At 46.4% G+C, this 19,280-nt stretch overlaps 1 protein-coding gene across 2 annotated transcripts in view; it reads left to right on the forward strand.

Moving 5' to 3' along the window:
• The first annotated feature begins 609 nt into the window (after positions 1-609).
• RASAL2 (RAS protein activator like 2) overlaps positions 610-19,280 on the forward strand; it is a 149,978-nt gene continuing 131,307 nt past the window's right edge. For both annotated transcript variants that reach the window (XM_042819276.1, XM_042819277.1), the window contains exon 1: positions 610-769. In XM_042819276.1, the coding sequence (XP_042675210.1) occupies positions 610-769 (160 nt within the window). The remainder of the gene's footprint in view (positions 770-19,280) is intronic.

Consider the following 19,280-nt stretch of genomic DNA (forward strand, 5'->3'; position numbering starts at 1 on the left):
CTCTTGTGGAGGAGAAACGTTCCTCACACCCAACCTGAGCCTCCCCTGGCACAACTTGATGCCATCACCTCTCATCCTATCAGTGTAACCAGGAGCAGAGGCTGACCCACCTCAGCACAGCCTCCATTTAGGAGCTGTAGAACAGCGAGGTCTCCCCTGAGTTCCTCCACACTGCCCCATGCCATCCCCTCAGCCACCCCCCATCACACCGTGCCCCACACCCCACACGGCTCCGTGCCCATCTCCACACACACTCCAGAGCCCCAACGCCTTTCTTGCCCAGAACCGCACACAGCACCCGAGCCGCCGCCCGGGCAGAGCTGCACACAGACGGACGATCGGCCGCCTCTATTCCCCCGGCGCTCCGGCCCCACGCCGCTCCGCGCAGCCCCGCTTAGGCCCTAAGCGCGAGTCCCCTCGCGACGACCCGTCGTCCCGCCGCTCCCCGCCCGGCGCCGGAGCGCGGCCGCCTCCTCCCCCGCCTCCTCCCGTCGCGCTGACGCAGGGGGCGGGCGGCGGCGGCCGAGGGGCGGGATGGAGCCGCGTTGAGGCGAGGCGCGGCCGGGCAGCAGCGCGGGCGGCGGCGGCGGTCGTCCCCCGCTCCTCGCCATGGAGGCGGCCCCCGCGGCGGGCGAGCCGGCGGCCTGGGCGGCCGAGGCGCTGGCGGAGCCGGAGCTGGGCTCGGACGAGCTGGAGGCGGCGGGAGGAGCACTGGACCGCGTCCTGCTGGACTCGGTGTGCCAGCAGCAGGGCTGGGTCCGCGTCTACGGTAAGGGGCGCCGGGGGGCGGTGCGGACCGTGGCGGCGGGCTCCATCGCGGCGGGCCCAACTTTTCGCTCAGTTTTTCCGACGCCAGGTGATCCTCGCTCGTGATTTCGGTGATCCTCGGCCGTTCCGCGTTCCCTTCCTCTCGCTCCCTCAGCCCTGGCCGCCGCCCCCTGCTCCCCGCCGGTGCTCTGCTCTCCTTCCTTCCTCCTGATGGAAGTTTGGGGTATTTTTTAGCAGCGTCCGACTTGTGGCTTCCACTTGGGCTAGTGGACCTGAGTGCTGCGATGCTCATAATGCTGACAGTCTAAACTGTAACCTTTTTCTTTACAAAAAAAAAAAAAAAAAAAAAAGACACACACAAAACAATCTAAAACCACCTCTCTGCTGCTTTCGGACGGTTCAGGAGAATCTGAGTGCCTTTGGGTTATTTGTTTGCACGGAGTGCTTTGCATAAGGTAAAGTGAGAGTGTGCTTTCTTGTACCAGGATGCCTGGCTCTGGCCTATCTGCCTGCTGCCCGGCATCCTGCCTGGGTGTCTAAAGCAGCAGTTCTCTCAGAATCAGCCGTGCTGAGGAGCAGTGCTGTTGGTGAGGGCACGCTGTGACAGGTTTGTGGGCTGACACCAATGTGTGGATGAATGGAACAGCAGCCGTGCGATGGAGCAACCAACTCTTAGGCTGTAAGAATCAGGGTAGACTTCAAGCATGTAAAATACGTCGCATAGCCTGAGGACCATAGCTAATTATTCTCAGTCTATGTTTAAAAACAACTCATTATCTCTTTCCCTCATGTAGAATCTGATGTGGTGGTGTCTTCCCTCCCTCCTCCCCTTGAAGCTGCCATCAGGTTGTCTAGGATGTGTGTATTTCCTCCTTCCTCGCCTTTTTTTCCTGGATAAGTTTGCAGGCAATGAATCGAACTGAAATTGCGCTGTGTTTGTGTGCAACTAAATGTGGGTTACAAACCTGTGAGTGACAAGTGTTATTTATAGGATTAAAAGTAAAGCCTCACACAGTTGTTGGAGGAACCACAGCAGCACAGCTAAAGCAAACAGGAGCAGAAAGCTCAGCCGCATTGTCTGCATTGTCTGATAAACAATGAGAACGCTAACACTAATTATTTCACCATGGATGGCCGGAGGACAGAAGGAATATTTGACATGAAAAGATGAGAGCCATTTTCTGGCATAGCAAGAAATGCAGCTTTTGATGTCCTTGCATTTCTTTTCCATGTGAGACGTGGACAACTGTGTTACGGAGTTGTTCCATGTGAAAGGTAGTTGCCTGAGAAGCTATGGAAAGGCTCATTTTAGAGGAAAGCAGTTTGGTATCTTAAGAGTGACCGCTTGTTTCTGTGCATCTATTCTGCAGCAGTGTACCATCCCACTCCTGTCTGTTTGAGGCAGCAATTACTGGCATGAGGGGAGCTGGTCCTGTTGCAAAGTCTGTAAAACTTCATCTGTAAGCAGAGAGAAGAGCTCGGAGCAGTAAAGTACCATCATTACTGGCCTTTGTGGCTCACCAGCAGCATGACCGTGATGTGAGTACAGCAGGACTTTGCCATGTCTGGGATGTGATTTCAGAGTGACACTGAGGTCTTGTCTGACCTCACTGCGATATCTAAATCGCAGTCCAGCTATTTTTGCATTTCCTGCTGCTGTAGTTAAAGTGTAGCTTTCCCATTCTGCTTTCTGGAGGCCCTGGTTGGGTGAATTAGCAAGAACGTGATCAGACCACAAGAACACGGTTTCCCTCCTGACGGACAGAGCTTGTAACACAGGCAGCTTCCTCTGGCCGGGTGTTTGAGCAGTGAGTGGGAACAGCACATTTGCTTGTCACAGTGAGGGGTTTAGTTACTTATGAAGCACAAATCATGTGAGTGTCACTGGGTGATGCTTCCAAGAACTAGTTTTGACACACAACAAATGTTTCTGTAAAATACTTATCAGTGTATTCTGAGTAACATCTTCCTTCAGGCTGACTGGACAGAGTGGGTGAGAGGGAAGAGGTTGTCTTGCCTGGGTTAATACTATGCTTTTTTCCTCTCTAAAAGGGAAGAGTGACTTTTTAAAGTCTTCACCAGTGTTTTAGGTCGAAGTCCGAACGTCTTTTTCTCTGTTCTTTAGAACTGGTTTGGGGATAGACGAAGGAATGAGTGATTTACAGCTTTCTCAGCGCTAACTCTGAAAACAGAGCAATTATATTGCTTGGTACGGCTGACTGAGCGCCCATGGATTTTGTAACAATGAATTATAAAGCTACCGTTGCAGCATTGGTGTTAAATGTTGCATGTGATGGGGGCAGAATCAGATTTTGTCAAACTTACAGTCTGCATCTAAACAGGTTGTAAACTTCTCCAGTGGTGGCTGTCAGATCTGCTTCTGGCTCTAAGCTCGCTGCTGGCACCCGTGCACCAAAGTGATTGATTTTGAAGCAGGGGTTGCAGAAATAAGTAGAAAATAGCATGTTTCAGAGACTGTTCTTTCTTTAATGTTCATCCTGGAAGTGGGCAGCGCTGCTCTGTGGCCTTATCTGGGCTAGGAAATGTCTTCCCATTTTAGCACTGGTGCTAAAAGACGATAGTGGCTGTACAAACCGTAGTGCAGATCAGACGTGGGTGTTTTCATCACCTTGTCCTCTAAAGCTGCCAGCAGCTGGGAACATGCCTTGCTGCCACAGCAGCCCTGCTTACCCCCCTTCCTAGCAGCAGGAGCCTGCTCTTCACATTGATGCTCAAAGGCTGGATATTGACCTCCAGGCAGAGCTTAGCTCCAAATGAAAGCTCTAGACCTGGTATAACCAGACAGAAATGTCTCTCAGCTGCCTGAAACTCAAGTTCGGAGCTTTTAAGCATTGGCTCTCGGAAATTACTGGGCTTGTGCTGAGGGCTGAAGCTCCAGTAATCCACATAATGTCATGTGGAGATTAAAAAAACAGCTGAGACTCAAGCACTGACCAGGAGCATCTCTAATCGTGTGAAATTCAGTCCAGAAACCCCATTTCCACAAGTTACCTGTTCCAGCAATCTGTCATCTACCTTGCTCTGTTTTGTAAATGGCTCTGACTCTGTTCTCAAGAGTTTTGTTTCTTTACAGCCTGCCTCGCTGTGACTTTGTCGGTAGCTTGGTGCATTTAAATATAGATGTGTATATACATTAATTTCTACTGCTCACAGTGATACTTAAAAATGCTGAGGTCATTTCTTTCCCAAGCATTCCTCTCTGGGTGAGCGCTGATGACAGTAAGCATCATCTTACTGTCAGCAGCCCGTCCTTCCGGCACTGCTCATGCTGAGCTGTGGAGGCTGGTGAGCCTTTTTGAGGTGATGTCCTCCTCCAAACCCAGCGCCCTGTCCCACGACCCAAGCAGACCCCACCAGGTGGCGGCATTTTCTCGACGGTGGTGCCGGAGCTGCTGAAGATGCCCAAGGCTGCCTGAAATGCACAGCGTCTTCTCTGTGCTTCCAACTTCCAGACCTTAGCGTGCACCTCCAGGAGCTCTGTTCAGAAGTCTGCCTGACGAGGAGGAGGTAGGGAGGATGTGTTTGATGTGAGCAACCAAACAGAAGTTCATTACGCATACAGGGTGATCTGATGGTTGAGGGACAGCTGTTAAACCTTCCTGGACTCTTCTCCTTGAGGTGAACTCAGGTGGCATAGCTGGGCTGTGTTCTGCACAAAGCTGCATTTGTGTGTGTGATTCTTTGCCGTTACAGCGGACTTATTAAGTGGGATAAGCTGAAGGTGTGAATGAGAAGCTGCTGCCAAGGAAAGCTGACAGTCGGCTTATAGCTTGTGGAGTGTCTGTGTAGGCGGCCTTGTTGGGAAGCAGAGGAGGTCGGTGCTTCTAAGTACTGCTTTTCCTTCTGATCAATAGGCTTATTTTTAACTCACACAGCAAGTTGTGCAGAAGTGGGAAGGTAAGGCTTTGGGGATGGAAGTGCTGTTTCCTGTGCATTTGGACTGTCGTGGTATCTGACCTTACGGTGGCCTTTGTGTACCTCTGTGGTGTGTTGTTACAGACAAAATAAATAACATCGAAGCTTTTTTACATCGTGTTAAGGTGATAAATGACAATCATTTCCAGTTGGTTGTCTGCTCTAAAAGACAGAATGTAATAAAAAAACCCAAGGGTTTAAGTAACTGTGCTTGCTGCAGGTTAAAGCTGATAAGCATGCTTTGGGCAGAGGCACTGCCTGCCCTTGCCAACCAGCATCACCAACCCATTAAGGTTTGAGGAAAACCTCTGAGATCATCAAATCCAGCCATCCAGCTGTCACCACCATGCCCACTAACCACGTCCCTCGAAGGGGGATGTCCAAGGATGTGACTGAAGCACTGCTGCACATGATCTGCTCGTACTGCCATGTGTCAGCTCCTCTGCTACCTCCTTTGTAGTGTGTCCTGCGTTTGGCCTATGACTTGGAGAGCAGCTGAGGGCTGCCTGTAGCCTGCTTTCTCCTTTGCTTTACTCCCAGCTTTGCTGCAGTGTTAGCCTGCAGCAAACTGTTTGCCCACTCCCTTTTTTACGGAAAACTGACTTTAATTTGTGCATAAATCATTGGTGTCTTTTTTTTTTTTTTTTTTTCTGTTTTGGTAGGAGTTTTTAGCTGGGCCCTTCCAGCTGCCTGTATTGTGCCCAGTGTTGCCTAGGTTACTCATTTATTAAAAGTCACTGAAGTATTTGGAAGTATCAACAATACTGGTGTGTGCTGGGGAAAACGAGGATGACATTATTTTAAAACACCAGCTTCCTGACTCCTGGATTTCGGCTGCACGATTTGTCTCTGGCTGAACATTTTAATGTGGTGCTGTTTCCTATTTTTAAACAATAGGAAAAAAGGGGAAAGATAACGGGAGCATAACTATGACCCGTTGGCTTAATATGAGATCATGGGTTCCTTTCAACTGATATTTATAGATTTAAAAAGAAGGAGGGGAAAAAAAAAAAAAGCTGAGATTTTAGCTTTTTTCTGGCATTTATGCTTTCATAGCCCCAAGGTCACTGAGTTAAACCCTCATCTGAATTCTTTCAAAGTCCTCTCTAAAGACTCACAGTAATCGTGGAAGTAAGATCTGTGTCTGCAAGGAAAGTAACCAAGGGAAGGGAAGAATGACTGTGTTTTGGTTAGTAAACTTCTAACAGTCCTTTGTGTGTTCTGACCCCCCCCCCCTTCATCTCAGAAAGCCATTACAGAAATGATCAGGAGAGAATAACATTTGTTAATTCCCTTTAATGGGATTTCAAAAGGTCGCAAAACTGTAGAAAGGCTCTTCTCCAAGAATCTGGATTATTTTTAATTATAAAGTTGGAGTAGTGCAAGTAATGAGCTCTTGGAGGTGGAGGGAGGTCTTTGCACTTAAGTAAATGTAAAACCACGTCCTGGATTTAGATTTTGTATTATCTAAAGGATTTTTTTTTTTTTCCCTACAGCTGGGAATGCCCCATTAAAACTTAGCTCTTACACTGCCAGCACAGGCAGCCACTTAGTTCAACACATTAATTCTGCAAACTGTGGGAAAACGACTCCCATTTCAGCAGATGTGCAATGCGTCTGCTGCGGATTTGCATAAGAATGCATACGCTTCTCTGTTCGGTTCTGGCTTGATTAAAACTTGCAGGCACCTTTTCCTTTCCTGTAGTGCCATGTCTGCATTCTTGGACATTAGTAGTTTAATTGAAAATGCTCTGTTTTCTTCTTTGTTCAGGTTATTCACTGTATTTACATGATGCTGCATTGTAGATGTGCGTGGTGTTTTACAGATGGAGGCTGCCCGCCTTTGGACACTGCAGTCTGGACTGGAAAAGAAAGGAAATAACAAAGGTGGCAAACGAATTTGCAAAGAGATGGAGAATTACACAGTAGAGTGTTTTGGGAGGGGGCTGTGTGCCTGTAGATGTGCTCACAAGGAGATGCTGGACTGGGAACCAGAATTGCTGGGGGATGAGAAGAATTTAGAGATTAAAAGTGACCCCCCATCACTCAGGCTTTATAGAATCGTAGGAAAGCTAGAAAAGGCCTTGGAGATCACTGAGTCCATCCACCACCAAGTCCCTCCCAGCAGTAGGCTTTCTTCTCATGGTCCGAAGACCATGACCATTCAGCAGAACCGTTCAGCTTGCTCCTTTTCCCAGTGTGATTGGCATGAAAAAAAGCATAGAAAGCAATACTGTGTTATCAGTTCTGGAAACTTGCTGTACTCTGGGTAGCAGTATGAGCACGATGCCCAGAATGGGTCCTGGAAAAGAAGACGACAACTCAGATCGCGGTGTGAAGTTTCTTGTGACAAGGAGAAACGAATTAGGAAGCAATGTTTTGCATAGGCTGCTGCATCAAATGCTGGATGCCTGCCGCCCGGATCCAGGCTTTGGGAGAAGAGGCTTTGTGTCTGGGTTGCTTGTAGGGGTTTTTTGGCACGGAGGAACAAAAGACAACAGAGCAGCATTCAAGAGGAAGCTTAATGCTGGAGGAATGCAGCTCTGGAAGGGCACTGCCCTGTCTCTCCTGCTGCATGATGGGGCCCTGGCTGCCAGCAGAGCACTCCAGGGCTGGCAAGCATCAGAGCATTGCATCTCCAAATTAAGTTGCCATTGACTCAGTGGATTGGCTTGCGATAAGCGGAGGTAATTCACACCTGAGCTGAGTCTTTAGTGCACAAATATAGTCTTGACAAGCTCGGGTGCAGACGCTGTGCTTGTCAGTGCAATGTGTAGGAACAGGGGCTTCCCATCCTAGGACAGCACGGCCAGGGAGGCTGAAGTGAATGAAACGAAGTGAGAGGAGTGAAACAATGATGGTTTCTTCAGTTTTGTGCGCCATTTTGTCACAGTAAATGGTGACAGCTTTATTAGCAATCCTCTAGTCTGTTGGGTTTCAATAAAATTAAATCAGTTACACTTACGCCATTCATTGCTTTGCTACGTGAGTGCATCTGAAACATTTCTTTTGAGAGAGCTGCTGAGATGCAGGAAGGTGAGGAAACCGGGCACAAGTAGGTCAGATAACTCGCCTAAGGACATGCATCAGAAGTCAGATCTCCTGAGACCTCTGCAGTGCTTTGCTTGCATAACTCGACTTACAGTGCCTTGCATTTGGGATACCTTTAAGCCTGCTACTTTGCTTGGATTCTCCTGTGGCTATTAATAATCCTCTCAAATACTGCATTAGCTGTCAGATGTGCAGGTCAGCTGGGCAGGATGCTCCCCAGGGAAGCTTCCATTCAGGTGCCTATGTCTGCTCGCTCCCTTTTTTGGCAGCAACAGAGGTGAAGTTTTGTTGACCTTCAAAATGTAATAAACTTATCTCATTGCAGTGATAGCAGGCTGGGTTGCTGGCACGGAGGGCATAGGACAGCCAGTACTGATTCTCTCCATTTGTGTACAGGGCCAGGTGTGTGCCTAAATCGTTATTTCCAAGAAGATAACTCTTCACTGTAGAGGAAAATGCATCACAGATGGAGACTGGAAAACGACAGAGCGAAGATTATACCACCTGAAGCTCTACCATACTTTCCATGGCATTTGAAATCCTGTGCTGCTGAGCAGAACATCTTTGTTTCGTTGGCTTTGTGAGGGGAGCTGAGTGATGTGGATTAGTTTTCCATATTAGTTTGGTATTTCATCTCAATGTGCAGCCCAGGTGCTTTGCAAGAGGAGAAGACAAAAAGCTTCCCGAGAACGATGTTTTATTTATGCTGCAGGTTGTACCTCAGGCTGTGCAGCCTGGCTGCTGCAACCCAAGCACAGTGCTGGGAGAGCATTAGGCTTCCTCATCAAATAGTGCTGAGCAGTTGTTGCTTTGTGGCACTTTTCTGTAATTGTTTCCCATCTTTTTGCTCACGACGGTGAGTAGTTGATGGAGAGGAAAGCAGGGAAAATGGAGTGGTGTCACCAAAGCAAAAATAGAGAGCTCTGACAAAAGGATAGGGAGTAAAAATTCAATGTGGTTTTAATCCTCCTTGGAGGAGATTTATCTTTGAGATAGCATACACTTACAGGATCTCTTCTCCCTTCCAGAAGCTCTCTGACAGTGCTTCTGTAGGATGCTGGTGAGGTATGGTGTGAACAATTGCCTCACTGAGTGGATTTCATGGGCTTCTTCCCTAATCCTTCCTCTGCTAGCTGGGGCCTTGTCCACTGAGCTTCTCCAACAGCCTAAACTCTGTGGAGGGAATGAGTTTTATATCCCATATAGGAAGGTAGCAAAGATTTTTATGGTCTCGCTGTAAATATTTATGTCAGTTGTTTTTCACTTGCCCTTATCTGGGGACTCCTGTGCTGGGAGAAGCATTGCAGCAGGCAGCCGTTCCCATCCAGCTGTGTGAGCCACGGCCATCTGAAACACGAACTCATTTCTCACTTGTGTAACCATTAAATCAGGGAAAAAATACTCTCAGTACGTTGCTTGTTCTGTGTTTGAAGAAACCCAACACAGCAGAATAGGGTGCAAATGGAAAGCTCTCTGCAAAAATGGCACGACTATCAACACCAAACCTGTGTGTTGTCAGCTCACCTGTGTGTAGTTGGCACACACATGTGTGAGCCTCTAAGCAGCTGTGAATTATCCTTATCTCCTCAGTCATATATTCTGACTTTACATTATTACTTATTGTAAACCCTGTCTGTGTGAAAAAGTGCAATAGCTGTTACTATCAAGAGATGTGTTTTCCTTGCAGTTACCTGAGGATGGTTTTGAAACAAGATCAGCTCCATGCATAGAAGGCTCTCTGATGAGAGGTAAGGTAGTTTCCCATATGAGTAGGTAGGTGTTCCTATAAACAAGTGCCAAGAATAAAATTGACCTACTTCTTCTTTGCTGAGAAACTGCTTACTGAGGTTGTAGGTTATGCTAACGTAGACGTGCACTTTTGTCTAAGTTGTTATTGAAGGGATGACTGGCAGCACCCAGTGTTCTGTGTGCTCATGGTGACAGTGTGGGTAGCAAGTTCTGTAGGATCAGCTGAGGCTCTGCTGTTTGGGTTGTGAGATCCCTTGATTGTCGCCTGCATCCAGTTGTAGAATATAAGCACCAAATCCATTTATGAATCTGCCTTGTGCCCAGCTGGCTGTAAGGTGATTTTGGGAAGACCGCTGAGTTAAAACTGTTAGGAGACAGGTGTGGAGCTGGATTGAGATCCACTGTTACTGGTGGAGTTCAGGAGGGTTACTGTTTCAGTCAAAACCCCCTGGGGTTATGTACAAAACTACAGTAGCTTTGCAAGAGACTTAAAGGAGAAGCTGTAGTGCATCCTATGCTGTGTGCTTGTGTTTCATCCATGAAATGGCTCACTGCTTGAAGTGATCTAGCTCTACTTTTGATGTCCATTTATAACAACCACTCAATTCCATATTTGACATGGTATCCCTCCTTGTTTTGTTTCCAGACTTCATTGATGTGGCTTCTTTGTGACCTACTTTGTGTTCACCACTTTAAGGTTGCTTCTTTTCTTTTTTATTCTGTTCCAAAAGGAAGCGTCTCCCATGAGAAACATCTGAAATTTGTTCACCTGTTTTTCGTGCTGGTAGGTGGAAATGTGGACCCAACGGAACGGGCAGCCTTCAGTCACACCAACAGTGTGACTCTTAGGTACTTTCCTTCCTAAGCTCTGTTGCTGATTGTTCTGAGATCCCTGAGGGGGGTGTTTGGAGAACTGGGGAAGGAAATGCCTGTGTTTCCTTGGAGCTCCTGTTACTCATTTCTGTGAAGTGTGACTGTGAGGACGTTGCATTTGCCCCTTGTCCTTTCAGGGGGCAGTGATGTGTCATGTGCTTATTACTTGCACAGCTTGGGGAAGAAACATTCCAATTCCTGCTCCTTTTACTCATTCCGGGATATTCTTCTTTTGAATTCTTCCCTGTGGTTTCTTCCTGTAATTTCCACCAGTGGTGATTCAGCTCTAGGCTTAGCTGTATCTCTCTCTTCAATTAGTGGTGCCTTTGCTTTTTATCTGGGGCATGAGGTATGTGCTTGCTTATTCGTGGGGACACTTAAAAACCAGTTAATGTAAAGCAGATGTGCAGTTTTCAGCAGCTGCATAGCATTTAGCTAAGTCTTATGAAGGAATTAATACCTCAAAGTATTACATATCATTGGAAAAGAATAATTCACTTCCATAATTTCACCAAGTGGACATAGCTTTGTGTTTGTAGTCATCATCTCCTAAGACTTGAGGCTTTTATCCTCCTGACACTTCTCTTAGGTGCCGTGTTGATGTAAACACAGGCTAACCCTGAAGAAAAAAAAAAAACCACACCAGCCCTTCTCCTGGAATCTTAATGGCTTTTTGGTTAAGTAGCTTTGGATCCAAATTGCAGCTAGGTCTTGTGTGTTTGTTTGTTTGTGCTTTTGATTGTGACTATGAGGTTCTTGCTTGTAACAGCAAAGCAACCAGGAAAGCATGTGTGTATAAATGTAGAGGGGATTTCAGCAGAGGTGACAACCAGCTTTCTTTATAATCTGGAGGTGAGCTTGTTTTTGCTCCATTGGTGCTGTGTGTGCAGTGCTGCACTGCGTTGGGAAAACTCTTAGCAGAGGGTGAATGAAGAACTGAAAGCAGCTGGAGCTGCTTCCAGTGGTATGAGTAGCAGCCCACTGTTATCAGCAGTATTCCTCACTCCCACTCTGCTTGCCTCGTGTTACTTTTGTTTAGAAGTGATGCGATGGTATCAATGTGAGGTAATCATGTGCTTGTGCATAGAGTGCTGGGAGGGCTTCAGTAGCCAAAAACGTGGCCTAGAGTAACTGCTTTGGAGTCTTTGCCTCAAAAGCTGAGCACAGGGTGTTGGGCTGAGCCTCTCTAAGACTTTGAGGTTAAATGAACTGGATGTGAATGGGCAGAAAATGAAGAATTCAGCAAAAGAAGTGGCTGCCAGCTGCAGTGCAGTGTCAAGCTGTGCTCCCCAGTAGGCTGTTGGACACAGCAGCTTTCTGCACATTTCTTGTTAGCAGGGTCTGGGCTGAAGGAGAGGCCGTTTGTGTTGAAGGTGAGCTGGGTACAGAGGCTGTGCTTGTGTGGAGGCATGGCATGTGAAAGCTTTTAGTGGTTTGCAGATTAATTTTAGGATATTCCTTTTCTCTGCTTGAAATATCCAGTAAGGCAGGTGAAACCCAGGAGGGAAAGCTATTAATTTCAATCCTTCCATTTATTTAGTGTTACTCTTCATCCGAGAACAGAAGCCAACGAATGCAAATCTGTTCTCCAACACACGCAGACACGTTTTGTTGCTTGGAAGCTGAACAGGAGCTGTAATGAATTATCAGCGCCCGATTCCAGAGCTGTGACAATCTGGCATCGCCTTAATATTCTGAGCCATCGCTGGTATTATTCCTCTGCATTTTTCCCCCTTTGTCTTCTTCAAACCTGTGTTCTAATCTGAATACTGTTGGTTTCCAGGGTTGAAAGAGATGCTGGCTGGCTCTGTGCTTCGCTCATTTTTCTTTTTTTTCCCTCCCCCTTGATAGTACAAATGCATCCTGAATTAGAAGTGACATGGAAAATTGCAGTTTTTTCCAGTTCTGTTCACAATTGTCTCTCTAGAGTGTGACGATACATAACTTATTCATGACAGAGGGAATTACTTAATAAGCAAGGAACTTTTCTTAAGGAATCCCAGGACTTCCGGGGAAAAAGTCTTTTTGCTTCATCAAAACATGGAGCTACTGCGCTCTGGGTTCTCTGGCAGCAGTGACAGCTTATCTTCGGAAATAAGTGCAGATTAATTTACATGTGTCTTTATTTTAAAATATAGCTTGCTTACTCAGATGGCAATTACATTCAATTTAATGGTAATGTAAAACAGCAGGGTCTAGAGTAGTTCTCCAGCCCAAGGGCTGACCATTTTTACCATCCAGCTGTTTTCCAAGTGATTTATTCCATTCTCCCACTTGGCTTCCCTGCCTCACCCCCTCAGTCTGAGCCTCGATGCTTGCAGCACAGTGTGGGTGGCAAGACGGGAAGAACAGCTGCACTTCACAGCTCCAATAAATGACTTTATTACAATTGTGTCTGAGTTGCACTAACACCAAATGTCTAAGTTCACTAGCACGGATTGCCGTCGTTCCCACCCCACCAGTGTGCAGTGAGGACCGACAGCTCTGCCTCACCCCAGCTATGTTGGGCTGTGCTGTGCTGCTGGGGATGTGCTCAGCCTTTGGCAGCCAGAAGTGCTGCTGCCTTTCTCCTGCTTATTGTGTGTTGGGTGTGATGCGAAGAAGGGAGGATGCGCTCCCACACAGCTCAGGAAGAAGCCTGGATGACCTGCAAGAAACAGGATTGCTGTGAGAAGGGAGCTGCCTTCCACTTCCTGGGACGTAGCTCATGTTTTGTATGGCAAGGTTCAAAATAATTTCTTGCTGCTTATCTTCCTTCTTTGCATAGGACTGGGGTCCTGTGCTGGAGAGCTGGACCCTCAGGAGTTCTCCCTCATCCTGGCCGTGCCCTGCTTGGGAGCACACCTGAATGCAGCAACCAAAGCACTTCAAGGGGGATTTGACAAATCCACCTGTCAGTGTCACCAGGCGCAGATTTATCATCTTTGACAAGTAGAAAATTGCTTTGACTTGTCTGCAGGACAAGTAAAAATTAGTAATAGTGATGGGGTATTTTAAAAATTGTCGTGATCATGTAAATCCTGTTATCTCTGTAACCCAACGTTAGCAAGCCCTGAGCTGTAAAATGACATTAACTTGCTTGAAAAAACTGTCTAGTGTTAACAGATAACTGGATATTTTCCCCTCTGTTCATTTCTAAATCCTGTTGCTTAGCCCCGTGTCCCCACTAACAGAAAATTAGAGGAGATGCCTTTTAGAGAAAAGGGAGAAAAAAAGCGTGTAGCTACATCGCATTGTAAAAATGCAAAGGAAGCAAAGACACCTAATCTGACAAAGCATCAGTGTTTAGGCTATAAGCTCATTATAAGCCTTGTGTAGCAGGAGCTGATTTTTTCAAATTAATTTTGATGTATTACCATAATAAACATTTTAATAATATCCTTTCCTTTCCTTCCCTTCTGTCAGCAGCTGAATATTTCAGTGAGCTACCCAGGCTGTCATGGCAGCCCTTATCCTCAGCATCTATGCAGGTCTGTTTCCAGGAATGCTTATAGGCCCAGGTCCCAGGCCCTGCTGCCTCTGCTCTTGGTGTATTTAAGCCAGCTTTCAGGATATTTCCAGAAGACACTTGGGGTATATTTAGCCCTTCTTTTTTTAACTTCTTATTCTATTTGATAGGAAATGCAAAGAAATCTCATCTTACTGTGTTTAAATTTTTCAGGAGTTTGGGAAACAACTGGTGGGTAGCATCCAACACCTTGGAAAACAAGGCTTGCTCTGTACAGGGCTTGTTTGGGCTGGTTAATGTTGGCCTGTGACAAGAAGCAGGGCCCAGGTAGTGTAACTGAAGGCTTGGCAAGTCCAGAAGTCAGGAGCAGGGTACTTAGCAGGACTGGTAGGGGTCAGGGAGCTGTGCAGAGCCCAGCACTATGTGCAGCTGCTGAATTTCCAGGTTGTCACCCTGCCTGGATTTGATAATGCGGCTTCTTCTCTTGTAGCTGTTCTACACTCTCACTGTTTGTCAGCAGTTTCCTAGAAAAGGGACCAAAAATACCTCCGTGGTCCAGGCACAGCCTTAGCATGCATCCTCTGGAGTCTGTCCTTTGCATCCAAAAACTGCCTTAGTTACTGGCTCTGTTTCCACAACAGTCTCATCATCACTCCATCTCTTTCAACACCTCTGCTTCCTGGTTTTCCTTCCCATCAGTAGATTTGGATGTTTGTCATCTGGTGCCTTTGTAATGCTGTGTGCTGTCCTGAGCTAATGGGCAGGAGTAGGAGAGTTCTGGAAAGCTGTCTGTGTGAAGGCTGAGAGAAAGCTGGAAGTCAAATCAAAGCCTCCCAGCAAAATACTGGCTTAATCATGAGCTGTAGCATGTGCAACTAGTGCTTCTCATCTCTTTACCAGCCCTGTCCTTCCATTGCCCTTCTGTTGCCTGCTGTTGGGTTTTGTTTGGGGATTGAGGGATGGCTTTACAAACTGAGATGCAGCAAGTTCAGTAGCTAAACTGCAGAAGAAGGGTTGAATAATTGTCCAAACATTCTATCAGATCCTCTGTAGTAACAGTAATCATGGATAAAATGTATGACGTTTTCTCGGTGATTACATCCATTAGTGCTGAAGCTAGGCAGTGAAATTTAGATGTGTTTTTTTGCTTTTTTTTTTTTTCCTATTTCTTTATGGTATTTTTTCTTGTCAGTGAGAATGATTCTGCCCTCTTCAGGCTTTTCAGCAGCAGCTTGTTAAGAAATTATGCATTCCCAGAACTGCACCAGTTTAAAAACGGAGGGTGGAGGATTGTGTGCAAATGAGGAAGTAAACAAAGAGCCTTTGGAATTTCTGTCTGCTGTGAGGAGGAACAGCTTCAGGAAGAAATTGTTTCTGAGTTCTAAGAAACTTGTGCAAAGCTCAGACAGAAAAACAGCAGCCCTTCAGCTTGTGACCTGGTACACTCTTTAAAAAGTGTTTCAACATCAACATGAGTACGAGCAGTAGAGATGGAAGATAGGAGTTAAAAGCACTTCTAATGAAAATACTGATAAGGCCAGAAGAATTAAGCTTTACTGTAGAGATGAAATGCTTCTTGCACTTGTGTGTTAAGCAGCCTTACGTTGTTTTAAAAAACGTTTGGGGAAAGCAAAGCGATAGAGACACAGAGATTGCACCAAGAGCTCCGTTATTGCTGGTGTGCCATGCCAACAAGAGCAAGGAGGTGTGATGGAACAAGGCCTAGTTTAGAAGGCTGTTTTTGTGGAATTAAGGTTGGAAAAGACCACTAAGATCATCTAGTCCAACCATCAACCCATCCCCACCATGCCCACTACCCATGTCCCTGAATGTTTTGTTACACTTGCGTTACTATTTGTCATTTTATTTTAGTTGCAATTTTTACTTACGTAACTACCGAAGGCATAAATATATAGAACTTTCCTAAGAAAAAAATACTTCTAAGGGCAATTTTCTACCAATCTGAAAGAGTCTTTGTCATGGAGTTTCCTGGAATGAAGGAGCAGTGAAAAAGAGGATGCTGTGAGTACCTGGTAATTCAGCTGCAACATTAGAAATACACCAGGTAATGTCTCCAGGCAGTTGTGTTGGGTGCTGGCTGCTCTTTGCCTCCAGGAGAAATCCTGTGGCTGCGGGGCTTGCCCTGCTCCCTGGGGTTGGTGCAGGGGAGGGCTGCTGCAGCCAAGTCCAGCCCCCAGTGGGTGCCTTGTGCGTGCAGCTGAGGAATGTGCCTTAAAAAGCCACTTTCTGGAATACCACTTCGTTATTTTTTCCTATCTCAAATACTGTGCTGTTGATACTCTCAGTGTTTTTGAGCTGAGTTTCCTGTTGGAAGAGGAGAAGTAGCAGTGGCCAATGTAGGCAAAAGCTGCTTGGATTTGAAAGTGACCTCCAGGAAGCAACGTTTTCGCTTATTTTAAGCCATGCACACACATCATTCTGTGTTTTTTCTGTCCTTACAGAAGCAACTTGTAATATTTCATCCTCCTTCCCATCTGCTCCGAATACATCCAGATATGAAAAAACAGTTCGTGCTGAGTCCTTCCTCCAGCAGTGCTGGTGCTGCTGGGTCTGCGGGCTGCAGCTTAGCTGGGAAGCAAGAAATAGGCACAGTGGAAAGGAATTACTTTGTTAGCTTGCATATAGCTTCTTCTCAGGTGGGAAAATAAAATGCCTTGTTAGAAGTGTAACGAGCACACAGTCACCAATATCTGCTCTTAGAGATGCATAGTCAGAGAGCAAACTAACAGCAGTGTGGTGTAAAGAAGATGGATGGGATCAGCTGGCACGCCTGGAGTAGCACAGATTCTGTTAGATAAACTTGGCTGCTCTGGTTAAATGTTAGCACAGTCTGCTTGTCCACTTTAACATTCCAAATAAGTTTTGGCAGCTGCCTGAGTTAATATACATAGAATTGGTTTCTCTTTGTCTTCATTTTTTTGCCCTACGGCCTTGTTAATCTGATCAGATAGCATCTTTTTAAAAGAAAAAACAGAACTATCAGTATCATTAGAAAAATGCCATTTCTGTGAGGTCTCATTAATACAGCCTGTGTGCTTCTACTTGCTGACCTAACTCTGTGTGCTAACTTGCTCTTTTCTCTGTTCTTTTTCTGCTCTGGTGTGTTACCTGCCGTAATCCTGATAAAGCTGAGTGCAGGGACCCCAGCAGCTTGCTGCCAGGGCTGCAGGCAGTCCCAGTGCCTTATCTGAAGCTGTGCCTGAGTAATGGCTGGGTCAACATTTGCTGAAGTGGATGAATGTGGCTTCCTTGGTCACAGGGCGGCTGGTCTGCTTTTCTGTAAACGCCTTGGACTCTTTCTTTGCTGGCTACAAATAAGTAAGTCATCTTCAGTAACACGTAGCCAAGTTAGAAACAAAGTGTATGTGCTTTAATCCTGGCTTCATTTGGACACTTTTTCAACCAGAAGAGATGGAGAGGCTTCAGTGGCCCTGGCTGCATGGTACAGGTGGGCCTCTGCGCCGTTCTGGCTCAGTGACCTTGAATGGTGTGTTTGTAGAGCGTTCTTTATGAAGCAAATGCAAATCCACCAGATCCCACATTTCCCAGCAAGAGGCTTTCTGTCATTCTAATTCCCTTATCATAGACACAGCAACTTCACTTGTCCCTGAATCCTGGTCCATCTGTCCGGGATTTACTAGAATACTACCGCGCTTTAAATAATGCTCCCTCCATCTGGGGGAGCAAACATTTATTGCTTTATCTGCAGGAGGAATTGATGAATATTAGTGTTTGTGAAGATAAATTGCGCTTTATCTTGGCTGTAAGAAGCGATCCTGCCTGCACCTGCTATGTGAGGCAGAGCATGGAGAATAATGTGTTGACTTACATGGGCTCTGAGGAGTGTGAGCACTGCCCCAGCTCTCTGAAGGACATGGTGATAAACTATATTTTTTTTTCAATGTGTGTTTCACTTCCCAGCTTTCTTTTGTGATCAAGTGTTTACCCCAACTCCCTTTTACCCACTTTTCTTAAGAATTTTTTGTTCCTCTTGGGCAAGGGCAGAAGGAATGACAGTGTGATTCAGCTGTTGTGCACATGTGTATTTGAGTGCTGTGCCATTTGATTAGGCATCTTCCATGGAGCAAACCTGCTGCTCTTTTGACCTGGTTAGCAAGGAGCTGAACGTCACTTCAGTTTGGTAGAGATTAAGAGTCTCTGATACTTGTGCTGATTGCACAGGTGATGAAACTTTATTTTCTGGTCTGACACGATGATTTTACAAACAATAAGGGAAAAATCATCCTGCTACATAACTGGCATGAACAGGCATGCAACCTTAGCGTGGTACAGCTTTCCAGTATCTTCTATGGATGCAGAGATTGGTTCCCCAAGCCATGGTTCGAGTACAGTTGGTGCTGCTAGGGAAGGGAGCTGCAGAGCAGGGTGAGGACTGTGGTGAACATTGCTGCATTCATCTATTGGCCACTCCCAGCAAAATAGGCAACCTGCCCTAGGATCACCTGCCTTTCAGCCAAAGTTTAGAGGAGTAGAAGGAAAAAGCCGTTAGTGTGTACACTGCCACAGTTGCAGTTAAACATTTAATTGCAGGGCTAGAAACAAAATGATAAGACTGGAAAAGGCAAGCTCAGCTTACGCTGGAACACATTATTCCTCCTTAGCTCTCCCTACAGGAGCTTGCTGGCTTTCGGGGTCTCTCCCACTTCACAATTACTTGTTTCTCCTGCTAGAATCCCTGCAGGGAGCAGCCTTCTGCTCCAACCCAAATGAAGCAGCCTAGCACGTGTGCTTGGACCTGGACAGCTTCTAGGTGTGCATGTGGGCTTTGGGAAGCCAAGAGCAGGGCTGTGCTCACCTCACTGCTCTCAGCAGGACAGAAAGCAGGGAGAGGAGCTTTTCTACGCGTGTATAACTTGTATTTGTGTTGCTGTGTAGGGCTGCGGTGCAGTTTCCCAGTTCTGGGACTGCCCACCTTCCAACCCACTGCCCAAAGGCTGCGGACAGCCACAGGACAAGTTTGCCATTCCCTGTTTGTTTGTTGTTGTTTTCTTTGCCTTCAGCTCCCTTTCCTTCCTTTCCCACCAGTTCCTTCTCAGCACTTCTAGGTACTCTAACGTTCCTGCTATAATTAGCTCTGAACAGGGCTGCTGTTATCTTTATGGAGTTTAATTTTTAAAGGACGGTCTGGAGGAAGTAATGCTCATTTGGCTGCGATCCTTTTATTGTTCCAGCCAGCAGCCAGCGTGGGGATCGTGCACAAAACTGACTTTAAAACTTATCAGCTTGCCGTCTCTCGGTCCTTGGTCTGGGTGAGGGACCTTATGTACCTTGTGATGTACAACCAGAAGGAAAATTAACCCTCCCTCGACAGCTCATGAACTGGTTTGCTTGGATTTCATCTGGCCTCGCATCAGCGTCATTTGTCTCTCATTTTTAGGTCACTGATGGAAATAAGCTGGGAATATTCTGACCA

Source organism: Centrocercus urophasianus, unplaced genomic scaffold (assembly GCF_019232065.1).
Source record: "Centrocercus urophasianus isolate 14NV4802_14NV808 unplaced genomic scaffold, USGS_Curo_1.0 seq_18, whole genome shotgun sequence".
NCBI classification, from domain to species: Eukaryota; Metazoa; Chordata; class Aves; order Galliformes; family Phasianidae; genus Centrocercus; species Centrocercus urophasianus.